The following is a 15,968-nucleotide window of genomic DNA, read 5'->3' as shown; positions in this document are numbered from 1 at the left end:
AAATCTCCAGAGAGATTCCAACTTGGAATGCAAATTTGAAGATCAATTTCAAATGACAATACAGCTACAGCTGCCAATTAATAGTATTTCAAAACCAAAGAAGACTATTGTAAATATTTAATTAATAAAAACTGGACACTACCAGCCATGCTTTTTCTTCTCAGTGATGGCTCTGTTTCATCCATAGGTCAGCAAAATGAATCAATGAAACATATGAAAACTCCCAGCCGGAATGGGCCCTCCTGTTCATGTCTAGCCACTAATGCACAGGATGAGAATGATAAGGTCACAGCTATTTCTAGCAAGTGATGAGGTTTTATTAAAGTATCACCCACCACTAATAAAGACAAAAGGTCAAAGAGCAGAAATAACAAACCATTGTGTAATAAATATACATCTGAAAAAGGACACTAACATGTGTTTTAAATGGCCCATTTCATTCTCATTTAGTGGTCCCACAGAAACCTGGTACATAAATTTGCTGTATTTTGTGAAGCCCATTTTCACTGATGGGCAGTGTTCCACTCCAAAACACAGAATTTAAGAGGGAAGAGGAAAGCTAATTCATACTAAAGACAGACATTTTTAAGACACAGCAACTCGTAAGTATCAGCATGGGACCACACTGTCCTTCATGGGGGTGAGTACCTTAATGAAACCATTCCTTCTAGTGACATTGTAGGCTTTCCAAACAAGGTGAGAATGCAAGTGGGAGACTTAGGTCTGCACCCTTTACAGACAGCACAATGGTACCGACTGATCATTTGTCACCAGCTTAATCAGGTGTCTTAAAAATAAATGCTGACCCATGGCTGAAACCTGTCACTTTTCACAGCAGCACTCAACAAGAACTGGGACAATCGAAGAGCAAGTTTTTATGGGGACCCTGTTGCTGCTTTAGATTCTGATATATTGAAGAGGAAAAGAAGACCCTTCAATGAATCCCAGAAAAACTGCTAATCTTCTATCTGCATGAAAAAAGCCAGGGAGTGAACACAGTATCTTACAGAGTGAAGAAGGCCACAAGAACAAGAGAGGGTGATTGATTGATTAATTTATTTTTTTTAAAAACTTGGGAATTCAGGAACTAAAATAATCACGCTCCTCCTTTCCATCTCTGGGTGGTGCCTCGCTTGGATAGACAATGATCGGAGAACAGAACCCCCTGGCTCAGGGGAAGCCCTTGTACAGCAGGAGCACAAAGGGCTCACAAAGGAAGGAGACTGACTCAGACTCACAACCGCCTTGGCTTTGTTGTAGCAGTTTGCTTACAAATGAATGGGTTTCTGGGGCTAAGTTATTGGTTTTCAATTCCTTGTAATTTTATACCAAAACATATTAAAAATAATAAGCTAAAACAATATTCAAACCCATATTTTATTGGCTTTAATTACACACTTCAATATTTACAAAGTTAAAGTTAAATGAAAAGTCTCTATTGTATTAAAAAAAAATAACTACAGCCCGAATTAAAGTGCCCTGGGGCAAATACATATCAATCAGCTGAGAATCAGTGACTGCATCAGGAACCAGGCAGTACTCTGTGTTACAACAAAGCAGTTTATTTGTGATCAGTGTTTGAGACTCTATACATCCTTCACAAATTTAATTTTACATAATCTGATACTCCTCTTAAACTTTGAACTGCTAGGCTTATTTCCCTACAACAGAAGGGCTGGTATAAGTTATTTTCCGGAAATGAGGTACCGTTTCACAGAACTAGTTTCTTTTTTTGTTTTCAAGTTTTAGAGAACTAAATTTGCATTTGTTAAAATCAAAAAGTAGGAAAGATGTTCTTTACAAATAATTTTGATCAAGTATGTGTTCAAAGAAAGCAGGATAAAAAGGCTTTTTCTCTAACATTCTGTATTGTACTGTATTGTTGTTCAATAGGAATTAGCTTCTGTCATTTGCTAAAAGAATGAGTAGTGGGGAACAGGATATGTTGGGAATTTCATAACGGGTAACAGAACCATTCTCTTGGGTAAACCTACAGAGAAAAGAAACGGAGAGGACTCCAAATAAGTTTGATAATCCAATAAAAATTTCAGATTAAAAAAATCGTATAATAATTATCATTAACCTTTTCCAGATTAGTCAGTCAACATGTACCATTTTGGAAGAGGCCCACAAATCTCTCAAAGACCTCCAATTTTGAAATTGCTTTTAGTATTTTGATAATATCTTCCACTCCAAATTAAGATGCTATAATCACAGGAAGAATGACTTCAGAAAACAATTTCATGAGTGAGCTACCATAAATTTTAAAGATCAAAAGCAATGCTATTGATTACTACTCTGAAGTGACTCTACAAATTCATATTGGCTCTCCATTTGGTAAATCACATTTTACAGGAGAAATGGGACTGTAAAGATTCAAATCACATCTTTCTGTGCTGGCCTGAGCTCCCCAGAAAGACAGTTCCAAGTGGAGTTGTGATCCGGTGCTTATCTGGTTAATGGCTATTGCCAATATTGGCATGGCAAATCTGGAAAGATTAATAATCACTTTCTTAATTTTGTAATTAATGAGTTCTTGTGGCCTCACAAACTTCTGCATACTCAAGCATGATTTGAAATCCACTCCTATCTCTATACTGATCTTTAACCTAGGGAGAAATCACAAAGCAGCAACAGCAGGTATTCAAGAGCACCAGATGATCAGAGGGAAATCACCCCACATGCAACAGCTTTACAAAGGCCAAAAGACGTATTTACCTTACAGCCAAAATAAAGCATCGTTTTAGTAGGTAGGCATCACAGTAACATTTAAAAAATCAAATCTTTTATGTGAAAAATGGGGGCATCAAATTTCACCAGCTTTGGAAGTCAGTATATGGCACATGGAAGAGAGGAGCCTTCTGCAGTGGGGGCTCAGAGGCCACAGGGTGAAAGTACAATGTTAGAGAAAAGGGAGGAACGAGAGAGAAAAATTAAAAAGACTGAGGAAAAACATGAATGTAGCTTGGAGCCTAGATATAAAAGTGTTTTAAAGGGAAAAATAAAGCTCTAGAAAACCTATACTAAAGAACGTGAGACTTACTATGTCTAAAAGACAGACACAAACTTAAGAACCTGCCCTAGGAGGCAGGTGCTTAGGCGCTCACATAGACATGTTACAGTAAGTCTAGAGAGTTAAGTGTGTTTGGATAAACTGACCAGACCTAATTCACAAGAAGGATGTGGTAGTCAGAATATCCAGAAGTTGGCTGAATGGTAAAAACAAATAGCCAAATCTAAAGGAGCTACCAGACAGCTTGAACTTAGAGGCAGTTCTGGGTGAAAGCACACTCTTAAATGAATCCCCAGTTCCTAATCACCCGTAACTGAAAACAAGGGCATCTGGGGAAGCCTGACCCACCCAGTGTGTGCCAGAAGGGCAGTCAGGTAAAGGTGCAACTCCAGACTCCGCACTTTGCCTTAGAGAAAACTCACGCCAAAGAGGTAACCCTTGCAGCTTCTCCACATCTTTCCAGGATATAAATCATCTATCTTAATGGGAAAAGTGGTCAAACTGTTCACATTCTACTTATGTCTGGAGTTATGAAACCAGGTGAAGTTTCCATTTGGCAGTGTCTTATGGGCCCAATTTTCATCCAAACAAAAATGGGAAAACTGATGCGTGAAGGGAAAAAGCGTAATGAAAGGCCTGAGACTCCTAGGGAGGACTAGCCTCCCAGGTGGCTGTACACTCAGGGTCTTCCCCATCTGTGTACTCGCATGCCCAGCCTGGGGTTGCACTGACACACACACTCACACACGCTCTTCACATGCGCACACCCACTTGCTCCCTTCTTCTCTCAGTGGCAAACATCCTGCAGAGGGCTGATTCCAGAACATGGAGCACCCAAGTTAGGAAAAAGGTCTAAGAGAGCATATCACTGACTCCAAGCCTATTGCCTCCATTGCCACATAAACCTCATTCAAAAGTTATCCAAAGGGCCACTGAGGTTCATTTCTGTGTTTGCTGTTATTTTTCACTTTTAGAGGGAGAGGAGACACTTCTGTGGTTTTCTAACACACACTCCAGACTTTCCGCAGTAAGTACTTAGGCAGCGCTGCTGGTGACGCCCCTCCTCACGCTCTAGGGCCCGTTTGCTCCACCTCTAAAGCAAAATTTCTGGAAAGGGATGACGGCTACAATTTGCAGTGAGCATTTTCTATCCCTAACTTAGATCACCCACAGTTCACACAGTTTCCAACCAAAAACTTAAATGTAACTACAGAAGTGGCAGGCAGCCAAGCTAGAAACTGTGTATGGCCCTTCAGTAGCCTTTGAATGGAGTATAAGTTGGCTGTAAGAAGAACTACTTAAAATACTTAATTTCAGTATGGTCAGAAACAGGCAATTAGAACAAGCAGTCCTTCAATCAGGCAAAGCAGAGAGAAGAGCAACTCCAACCAAACCAAGAACCACAAGGTTGTGGCATTTTCAAAAGGAATTTAAGTTGGGTCACTAGAATGAACAGGTCTGAGATCCTCCAATGCATTTAAAGAAACCCTAGATACAAACTGTACTTGGGATTGCTGAGACAGAGTCGCTAATAGGAGAAACCAGTAAGACGGTGTACATACCATAAGCGGGGGCAGCTGTGCTGTAACCATATGGTGTTCCATAGCCTAGTGCAAAGAAGAAGAGAGCAGATCAGTCTGGGACAACGAGCAGCTGGCACTGGCCCAATTCACAAGTAACACCGGGCCTGGTACCATGGACCCTGAGGACTTCTTCCAGATACTGCAAGGACAACCATTTCCAGAATGGCTCTAATCCATCCCCTCAGGCCTGCTAGAGTGAAGCCTTCTGGGTGACCTATAGGCTCCCCTGACCTACCAGAACATCCTGTCTGTGTCTCACTAGGCTAACCGCACTGTATTCTAGTCACCGACTCCTCGTCTGTGTTCCCCACTAGAGGAAGAGAGACACTTGCATCACCTGAACTCAGCAGAATTTCTAGCATATAGTAAACACAGGCTAAATATAATTTGTTAAGCAAAGGAATACTCAGAATGATGCAAATGACCAATTTCCCAAAGGTAGAAAAGAGAACTTTTCGAGTTTCTTTTCAGAAAGTAGTGACAGAGCAGGCCGAAGTCTCCACTGCCATTAAAGGCTGCACAGGGATCAGGTTGTGGGCTTGAGGGTAAGGTCCAGGTCTTGTTGATATCTGAATTCCTGGCCTCGGTACAGGGTGTCTCAGTAAATACTGGTGAAATTGACATTAGCATCTGGTGCCTATGATGAAAAAGGCTCATACTGTAAATCAACACAAATACAAAGAACACAGAAGATTCTGAACCAGTTAGTTTTGGCACAAGTTTCTTACGCATCCTTAAACATATAATTTCCGAGCTGCCATTTTCTCATCTGTAAAATGGGAAACTTCCCAAGCTACTTTGTAGTGTTACAGGGATTAGGAATACTTTATTATCAGAAGTCATTGGATTGAGCAAACAGTCCGTTATGTTTTTTCCATATGATGGCTCTAGTAGTGCTTAGTTGTCTTTAACTTCACTTGAAACAATTTTGTGAAGATTATATTGTGACAGCTGTCATATCAACGTGCATTTTTTTTAAAAACTTATCAAAACTGAATTTTTGTGCAGCCATTTTACTATTGAAGACAGAAGAAAATACACAATATTTTTGGCATATTATGCTTTATTATTTCAAGAAAGGTACAAATGTAAACAAAACACAAAAAAGATTTGAACAGTGTATGGAGAAGGTGCTGTGATTGACTGAATACATCAAAAATGGTCTGCAAAATTTCTTGGTACTATTGACATTTTGGCCAAATAATTCTTTGTTGTGGGGCTGTCTTATGCATTGGAAGATGTTTAGCAGCAGCCCTGGCCTCTACCCACTAGAAGCCAATAGCAGAAGATAGCCGACACATTCAAAATAGCCAAATCAATAAAGTTATTGGTGAACATGAAAAATGTGTCTTTTAGTTTATGAAAAAAATATAACGGACTTCTTGGCCAACCAAAACAATATTTAATCTTTCAGTAAAACAACTTTAAAAATACAAACACTAAATCGCTTGGGTAAATTTCTAGGAAAAAACTGGTTTCTAAAATAGAACAAGGGCATGAAATCTACATGAGCCCTTCACACTGTACCTACATCAAAGCAAACTTTTTACATTACAACCCCTTTGTCTATATCATTTCTCTTGCACTGAATTTTTTTTCCCTCCTCCTCTCACTGACCAACTGCAACTCATCCTTTAGCTCAGGACCCAATGTCACCTCCTCTGTGAAGTCTCCCAAGCTTGCTGGTTCTTCCTCTGCCCGCTCATGTTAACAGCTTTCATCACATTGCATGGTGTTTACCCAAGTGTCTATTCCAACCTCATCTGACCCCAAGCATTTACTAGGGCAGATGCTAGGTCTTGGTCACCTTTGAATGCCCAGTTCCAAATCTCTGGTTAGAGACAAAACACTCAAATATAGGCTGAACAACTAAACTGCTTTTAGGGGTTAACTGAAACATTTCCTGAGAGGGAACATTTTTTTTTTTTTTTCACTTTTTAGTCTATACTTAAGTCATGTAAAACGGGGGGGAGTACAACTTAGTCTCTCTCAATCTTACTCTTAGTCTTTGATGCTCAGCAATGTATTTCAAGATGACACAACAGCTGAAATAAGCAGCACAAACAGTATCAGAGGCCAAAGGAGAAATTAACGTTCAAAGAAGTAAGTTGTGCATCAATCAAGAAAAAGGTAGCTGGCTGGCTAAGCCTTTTTACCAAAACCTCCTTACAGATGAAACTAAATTACTTAGCGGCCACAGAGCAGGCCACCGGGGCTCTAATACTGACTTCACATCTCAGTAGCAAGGTGACTCTGAATTGTACCTGTTTCTTACCCTCTCTGAATGTCACTGTATTCTGCAGTAATTGAGTTGGCAGGGAAAGGTAATTAAATATATGTAAAAAAAATTAACTACAGTCTGTGCCACACAGAATATACTCTACAAATGGCATACAACCTATTCATAATCTAAACTGACCTCATCTGAACCTTCTCTAGGCTACAAAAGACCTTCATTCGTAAAAGCTTCAGGAAACAGGCCTTTCACAGAGGTCAATGTGATGCTATCAGGGAGAAGCCACCACAGAGCAGACAAGCCTGGCAACAGGCAGGCGTAGGCAGGCAGAGGGTTCCTCTCTGCAACAGGCAGGCAGAGGGTTCCTCTCACAACTGCTGCCACTAGACAATGGCTGCTCACTGCCACAGTGGGAGGTACACGTTCCAAGACTAAGCAACCACAGACATGGCCTGATGAAGCCCACGTAATCAAAGGCAAGGGGGCTCATCTCAATAACTTGCCTATTATTGTTAACTGAAAGCTGTTTCCTTTAAATAATGCATTAAATAAGGCAAAAAATTATTACAATTCAGTAAAAACAGTGAGATGCACAGAAGATGTCTTAATTTGGGGTACAAACTATATCAAACTGCCCCCCCGCCCCACCGGTAACACTTGTCTCCCAGTGTGCTTTGTCTCCCAATGTGGCACAATCATTGAGTCTAATTCCTCTAGCTAAAAATCTTCAGAGTTACCCTTCAAACTGCACTTTTGCATGCTCCATATTAAACCCATCAGTTTTGCTTCCAAAGGACTCCATCAATCTATTCACTTCCTGCCACCCATCTACTTCCTTACACCACCTGGAGACACCGCCACTGTTTCTTGCCTAGGCTACTAGTTTACAAAAGTCGTAACTTGTCTTGTCATGCCCACTTCTGTTCCCACAATCTGTTCTTCACCGTATAGAGTGATCTTGAAAAATAAAGTCTGATCTTATCACTTCTCTCCTTAGAATCCTTCACAATATCCACTGAACTTAAAGGATTCTAAGACCAACATCTAAACCACAGCCTCGAGGACTGGGACTGAGCACATCCAGCTTTAGCTCAAATCATTCCCCGCACCCTGAGGATTTCCACATTAGCTCCTGGCCTTCTAAATGCTCCAGTGAGCCAAGCGGCCCACCACCAGCACCGCAGGTCTCCACACACGCTCTTCCCGCTGTGTTCAATGCTCTTCCACCCCGGACTCGCCCCCAGGTTAACTCCTGCTCAGTCTTCAGAGCTCAGTTCAAGTGTTGCTTCTTCAGGGAAACCTTTAGGGACCCAGGAGACTTGGATCAGGTTTCTCTGTTACATCCTCTCATAGCATCATGTCCTTCTCCTTCACCCTAATCAACTCAGCCTATAATGGTGATTATTTGATTAGTACGGCTCACCTTTAGAGCAAAACCCACATCTGGTGTATGCCAAAGGAGGCACACAATATTTGAATAAATGAATCTATTATTTATATGATCTATGTCCCTACTCGGATCAAGTTCTAGAACTGTAATTACAAAACCACATCATCCGAAAAACTTTCCAAATAGTCTATTCAATTCTTTCTTAGGGAAAAAACCCACACACACATACACAATCTACGAAAAATTTTTAGGAGTGTCACATAAAAAAAAAATAATGACATTTTCATCTCGATCAACAACTAAAAGCAGTATGCTGGTCATGTTAAAAGTTCCATACTTTCAATATTGCAGAAGACTTGGTTGTAATGAGACAGCTGTGCACCCACTGCTAAAATAACATCAGGGTCAGAACAGAAGGCATGGAGAAGGTGCCTTTTCCCATCTCCCTCAAGCCACATGGTGAAGTGGAAAGGATAAATTGCAAAACTGAAAACATCTATGTTCCACTCTTTGCTTGGCCTTATCTCCCTAAACCCTTAGTTTCCTCATCTTGAAAATGGAAGTATTTCTATGTGACGAAACACTGTGAAGATTACAGACAATTAGGTGAAATCAATTCTATGAAAGAATCTGGGATATAGTAAGCTCTGGGTAAGTAAGTTCCCCATCCTCTCTTTGTGTACTTCTTTAGTCTGTGATGGTTCCCAAACACTTGGTGAAAGACGTGCTAGAAATGGCCAGGCTTCACCCCAATAAGTAACCTTTCGGCAGCTCTTTTTCTATCCTGTTACACCCCAGCCTGTCTTCTGTGTCCCCAGTGAATGCACTCTCCTCCTCAACGTAACCTCCTCAATCTGTGCGATATCTTTTCACTTCCTCATTGTCAAATTATGTCCCCTCAACCAAGTGCAATATTCCTCATCTGTCACTTCCCTCCAGGGAGCCTCCAGTCACTCAGCAGATTCCATGAGAAAACCTATGACATTCTGAAGATTCTCTTCAGTTTCTGTGCACACCCATCCTATACCCATGTTATATTTCCACAGATCGTGTGCATAACCCTGGAAAATAAAGGAGACGCTATTCTTCAAACTTTGGCCCAGAAAAGGAGGCAGATCTCCTATGGGATGTACTATACCTGGAGCTATGTATCCAGGAGCAGCAGTGGCCCCAACAAAAGCTCCCCTTGTTAAAGTTCCTCTTCCTCTGCCCCGAACAGCCTGGACTGCTGCAGACACAGCTGTGTTCACAATGCCCTTTGCCTGTTAAAAATAACACATTGTCATTACTGAGAAATAAGAACTATCATCCTATCATCTCTGTAATGTACAACCTCTAGGAGAAACCTGAGCCTGTAGATAGACAGTGAGTCTTCTATGACCTTAAACCTTTGCTTTATCACCTGTGAAATGAACATGACACCTACCTTACAGAGCTGTTCTGGAGAATATGCTGAGCTCATAAAAGTTTGCAAATAACTTTTTTTTTAAATCCTCACCCGAGGACATGCTTATTGATTTTAGAGAGAGGGAAGGAGGGAGGGAAGACAGCAATGTCAGAAAGAAACATCAGTTGCCTCTCCTACATGCCTCAACTGGGAACCAAACCCGCAACCTAGGCATATGCCCTGACGGAGAATCGAGCCTACAAACTTTCAGTTTACAGGACAAAGCTCCAACCAACTGAGCCGCACCAGCCAGGATACAAATAACTTCTTTTCACTTGAGGATTACCCAAAAAGTTCATTTTCTGCATATAAATGTCAGTATCAAATTATATCCAAAGTCAATTTAGGCCTAAATAAAGTAATTATAGACACTTGATATCCAGGTTCGAACTCTACTGAATTCTTTGCCGACAGACCAAAAAAAAAAAAAAAAGGCAACAACAAACCACCTAGAATACGCTGAGAACATGAATGGGTTTTTTGTTTCGTTTTTTCAAAAAGGACTAAGACAAGAACAAAGATGTGGATGCCAGTGTCTGCTCTTTACTAATACCTCTGGAAGATCATGTGATTTCCTTGAGCCTATTTCTTCGGGGTGGGGGCGGGGGGATGTATGTATCGATTATAAATAAATACCAACTCTAAAGTCACTTCTTGCTCTAAAATGCCATAGACTCTGGTAAAGTTCCATAATTTCTCTCTCTAGAGGAGCCTCCCTGGTAATTGTAAAATGAAAATGATACCCACTTTGCTTTCCTTCAGAGTAGAAAGAGCAGCTTAGAAGAGATATAAAACTCTGAAATGTCAACTAAGTCAAGGAGTAACAGTCACAGGGCTGCTAAAACATCCTTTCCCAAAACTAAAATTTTAAGAAAATTAAAGGATATATAGTTTTAAATTAAATATAACACATATTTTTAAATAAAAAGATGCAACAAAAACTCAAACTAGAAACCACTAATATTCTCTACCATAAACAGGGAGTGGCAGAGCCTCAAAGCTCACTGTATAATAAAAAACAGTATCTCAGAGCATACATACATTTACCTCACATGGAAATACCATCATCCTCTGCTTCTCCTAGGTTAGCCTTTCCTGCTCGTATGACTGGACAGAAGAGAGTTTCAAGGTTGAGTGTATCATGCACAGAGAACTGCCATTTTTCTTTTGGGCTGAAAAAAATCCAACCCACACATCCGAAATAGACTGTTTCTTGGCTGTCAAGCACATTGAGCACAGGAGTTTTATAGCTTCTAGTATGGAAAATTTCTAAAAATGAGTGAACTTTAAGCAGACATGTTTTTTTTTTTAAACACAGCTTAGTCAAAGGTAGTCAGGAAGCAACAATCTTGCAGTAACAGAATGACTTCACACAAATCAAGCTCATTCCTACTAGAACCAAACTGAACTACCTAGTAAGTCTCTGCATGTAGGCTTTTTAAACACTAAAAGGAATGGACCAATTACAAGATGTAACCATAGGGAAAATGCACCAAAATAAACAAGATAACAATTATCTTTCTACTAATTTAGAACATATTCTACAATATTTAGGAAAAGAAAATCCACTTTTCTATGTCTTCCTTTGCAGTTTAAACACTTTATTTTTATTTCATCTCAGTAAAAGTTAGTTTTACTTGTTTGTATCTTGAATCCTAAAATTTAAGCAGTGCTTATGATAGTAAATAAAAAAAGCTGAATATAAAACAAGTTTCTAAGATGAATATAATAAGCAAAAGAATGCCCATGTCTTCCGAAGAAGAACCTGGTTTTAAAGAGAACCTGCACCATTAATCAACCATGTTACTACATGCAGTATCTTAATTTCTTGGGGCCTTGTTCCCTCATCAATAAAATGAGATCGAACTACCCTCCTATAGTGGATTCAGCATATGTAAAATAAAATGTTTCACACAGAATCTTAAATAATCTAAGCTTCCTTGATTTTTAATTGCTTTCTTTTGATTACATAATAAAGTCAGACATTTTTACACAGTACTCTCCATGAAGGAGAGAATGTGTCTGTATTTACGTATCTTTTTCCCTCATAATTTTGCACATAGTATAGGGATATATCTAGAAAATATTTTTCAATGCATAAAAATGTGGTTAGAAAAATCTGTTATCCAAAAGCATGGGATTCGGAGGTTGTCTTTTCCAAATACCTTGCTATGATCACAAACACTTAGCAACAATGACATTCCCAATCAAGAAACACAGGGTCAAGTTGTACTGTGCCACCTCCAACAGAAAATCCAAAATAAATAATGCAAAAGTCTAAACTGAAAAGGAAATGGAAGAACATCTGCAGACTCTGATGAAAGTGAGCCCAGGTCCTCTTGGCAGGTTTCCTAAACCAGACAAATGCTAACATCTCATTCAAGTACAAATCCCTCAACACTCCACCTCATCAAGAGTGACCCGAAGCCTCCAAATAATGCTAACAGTCTCTTTTTAATGTATCATTTGACTAGAACAACCACAGAACAGGGAACCACTGACACATTTAATATTATTAATTATCTAATCCAAATAAAAAGTTGCTAAATCCAAGAAAAAGACGTAAATTCAGGAAAAGCTAGTGGCACAAAAACAGAAAAGGAAACAATTCTGGTAACATTTTTCAAAAGTATTACAAAGGTTTAATGCTCAACTCATACCTGAGGGATAATCTTCTTTTTCTTATTATTTGCGGCATTGGGTCCAGAAAACAGCTTCTCCAGGGCAGCTAATGCTGCACTTGCCTTTGCCACTTTCTTATTTGGACCTGCACCTCTGAATTTCTGTCCATCTACTTCTACCTAAAATGAAGAACACAGCAGTTATCACATACAATCCCTCTACGCAGTTTAATTCAAATGAATCATAACAGAGAAAACGCCAGAAGTCAAACGGTGTTGCAAGCACTGACTCAGTCTAAACTTCTTACGTATAAGCTCAGGCTATACTATGTCCTTGAGGAAAAGTAAGGTTGGCTCGTATACAAGTACACACCTCCATTACAAAGCGTTTGTCATGGCTTCCACCAGTCTCCGAGATGAGTTCATACTTAAGACCTCTTCTTTTCTCATTGAGCTCCATTACAGGATTTTTGCCACTTGCTGTGAGGATAGGGCCCTGAGTTCTGACCTAAAAGAAGGTTCAATCAAGTAAGATTTCAGAGTATTAAATTTCTTTTACTATAAATTCAATTATACTATGCCTCTGTTGAAAAAGAGGCTCAAAAACTGTACTTGGAAGCCTTTAGAGGCTAGGATGCATGCTCATCTCCATATACAAAAGACATGGAAACTACAAGCAATAAGTTATCTGGCCAGGCTGCCTCTAAAGAAGGGCTGTCCCAAAAGAGTATTCAAGAATGATGTAGCCTTGCCATTATAGGGCACTATAGGATCTGATCTGTGGTGGCAGTGATCTGAGAAAAATAATCTAAATGACTAACAGTAGGCAGAACAGTGGAGATCCATATGACATCTGAGCATTTACTGGTTTTTCATTGTTAGGGTTAGGAAATAAGTAACTCAATGTAAGAAATAGGAAGAAAATACCCCTTCACATCTCTCAGTCTCTCTAAAGAGATTTAAGGGTACCTAAAGTAAAAACAGTGGGCTACAGACTATGGATTCTGAAATTTAAAAATAACAATAAAAGTAGTCATTTCCTGTCCTCAAGGAGCTACAGTGTAGTGGGAGGGACAGGTATCATCTCTGTAAACCAATATACATTATAGAACAGATGTACGTTATGGAAACAAAACAGAAGCAATCACTTTCTAGGGTCATCAGGATAGTTTTCCTGGAAGTAACAAGGTGAACCCACCCATAAAAGGGAAGTGCCACACCCTCACAAGAAGGAAACAAAGGAGAAGGGCACTCTGGACAGAATAAATAGCGGGCTGCGCAGAGTATGACAGAACCCGACTGGAAACACCCTTGATGAAGCCAAATCATAAATAAAGGACACTGTAGCATGCACATGGGCTCTGACCTTATCACAGACAGTGGGGAGTCACTGAAAAGACTTTAGTCTGGGGAAGTTCATAATTAGATTTGCGCTGTAGAAAACTGCACTAACAATAATAAAATAAAAAGAGAAAATTACTTTAAGAGTGGTAGAAAGAACTGACTTAAAGAAGAATAAGAGCCACGGGAAGAAAAGCAATTCATGTAAGAATATGAAGGTTCAAATGATGAGAGAAGTTAGCCCAAAAATAAAACCACAAAATACTTCTGCTATAATTTTGAGAAAGAAAAGGCCCAAAGATTGAGCACTTTTTGAGATTAGAGATCATGTCTTTAATTCGACCACAGTAATTGCTCAAGAAAAGCTGAAGAAATGAATGCCCAAAAGAATTATTGTATATAAACCCAATGGACTGCAAGCTTCTGAACAAGCACTCCATGCTGATTTGATAAGTGGGTGATGCTGTAGAAGTAAAACACTGGACTATTTTTAAAGACAAATTTAATAAACACTTCTGGGTCTTCTGCATAAATATCGCTTCTTGAAGAGTTTTTATAATCTACATTTTTAAAATTTCAAGGCAAATTTCCAATCTCCAGTTTTAAAAGGTACTAAGTAATTTTTGAAACTAGGTCTATGGCAATATATCTCTGCCTTCCAAATCTGAAATCACAATTATAAAAATGAGTCAAGACATAAAAATATTTGCATTTCTAATCACTATTACTTTAAATGAAGTATAAGGCTCTGTCCCTACCCCCCCCTCCATTACTACATCATACAGAAACAAAGCACTGATGTATTCACTACCAAAACCTCCATAAACTCATGGCTGCTATTAGCGCAGCCCAAAATGCTCTCCCCCTTCTAATTCCCTTTGAAATGTAATGGTCTGAGCCTCAAAATTAATGAGCTCTTTCTTTGTATCAACATTTCTAACACTGACATCAAAACACCCTGCTCTGCCTATGAGTACACTTGTAAATGACTGGCCCTCTGAAAAGCCAGGCACCATGTCTTCTATCCTCCACAACATCACATGAAGAGTCAGGCATGGTTTTTACAAGCCTCAGTTCCCATCAGGCCCCTCTACACTGACCACCTGGCAATTCTAAACATTTCCTTCCACAACTCCTTTATACCTACAATGCCTGCGATCTAGAAAGCCTTCTTTCCACCTCTCCCCTAAAAAATCTTACCATCTCAAACCTAGGTCACATTCTACTTCCTTTGATATTACATGTGTGTAAGCTTCGTAATCACTTCCTCCTTGGATATTTTATATTATATTTACTTTGCAATCATAGAGCTTATCGCATTACAGTATAATTAGTTACAAACATGTCTTTTGCCCTTCTGGCCTGGGGGCTTCTTGAGGCTCTGGACACAATTTCTTCAGTAACGGACAGTAAACAGGTACTAAAAGGACAAACTAGTAGGCTGAAAAAAATTACATTCCCTAATAATAATCATTCTTACAAATGACAAATTTTTTAAATGTTAATGTAAGCCCTTGCTGTTACTTGAAAGCCAATTCTCCTTATGTAGAAGGCAATAAACAAGGGCTCCATGAATTCCCAAACATTCTGTGACTACTCAGTGCTCAGATCGTGTTCCATTCTGTTGTCTCTGGTAATAAGCTCCTGCGTCAGGACTTCCCAGAGCATGAGGAACATCCCAGGTCAAGCTATACCTTTGGCAGAGCCAGTCCAACTCAGGGAAGACCCACTACTGTCAGCTTAGCACAAACTTCAAATAATCCTAAATTTCCTCCACTAGATATTTGGGGTTTTTTTTGTTCTTCAGTTACTCTTAATATACTTGCTAAATGCAGCAAAAGGAAAATGCTAAATATGTTGTGTAGTACACAGTATATTTACAGACATTTTTAGAATTAAATGGAAAAAAAACATAACATGTAAAAACTGCATAAAAATGACTGCCTTAAAAAACAAAACCCCACTTATCCAAAAAAGCTTGGATGGAAATAAACCAAAATATTAATAATGGCTGCCCCTGGAATATATGTCTGTTTGTATATGCTTTTGATTTTATTTATATTTTCCCACATCTCCCAACTTCTCTACAGTGGATATTATTTTCTAAGGAAAAAAAACATAAGTATACCTCTAAGGTACTGGAGGTTTCAGTTGTAGAATTTCCAGTATTATTGCTTGAGTTTGAAGACACGGTTTCATTTTTGCTTTCATTATCTGATTTTTCATCGGAACTCATACATTCAATATCTGCATCAAAGCCTGTTGGGTATCCCATTGCCTGTAATACCTGTACAAATTACATTAAGATTCAGTTTTATTCAAACACCAGAAACCACA

The 15,968-nt window shown here is 39.3% G+C and overlaps 1 protein-coding gene across 5 annotated transcripts in view; it reads right to left on the bottom strand.

The window, feature by feature from the left end:
• The window catches only part of STRBP (spermatid perinuclear RNA binding protein), a 175,428-nt gene that overhangs the window by 1,223 nt on the left and 158,237 nt on the right, over positions 1–15,968 (bottom strand). For 3 of the 5 annotated variants that reach the window (XM_054584407.1, XM_054584406.1, XM_054584405.1), the window contains 4 exons: positions 15,760–15,918; positions 12,664–12,798; positions 12,330–12,470; positions 8,673–9,484 (listed from right to left, as the gene is read on the bottom strand). In XM_054584407.1, coding sequence (XP_054440382.1) covers positions 9,173–9,484; positions 12,330–12,470; positions 12,664–12,798; positions 15,760–15,918 — 747 coding nt within the window. In that variant the 3' untranslated portion in view covers positions 8,673–9,172. Of the gene's footprint in view, positions 1–1,062; positions 1,991–4,575; positions 4,621–8,672; positions 9,485–12,329; positions 12,471–12,663; positions 12,799–15,759; positions 15,919–15,968 lie in introns of those variants that run through there. The other 2 variants (XM_054584409.1, XM_054584408.1) reach the window with 2 other exon arrangements.

Source organism: Pteronotus mesoamericanus, unplaced genomic scaffold, assembly GCF_021234165.1.
Source record: "Pteronotus mesoamericanus isolate MK-2021 breed Mesoamerican mustached bat unplaced genomic scaffold, CSHL_Meso_final contig_78, whole genome shotgun sequence".
NCBI lineage: Eukaryota > Metazoa > Chordata > Mammalia > Chiroptera > Mormoopidae > Pteronotus > Pteronotus mesoamericanus.
Note: the sequence above shows the minus strand (reverse complement) of the source record. Positions and strands in the feature narration are given on the sequence as shown.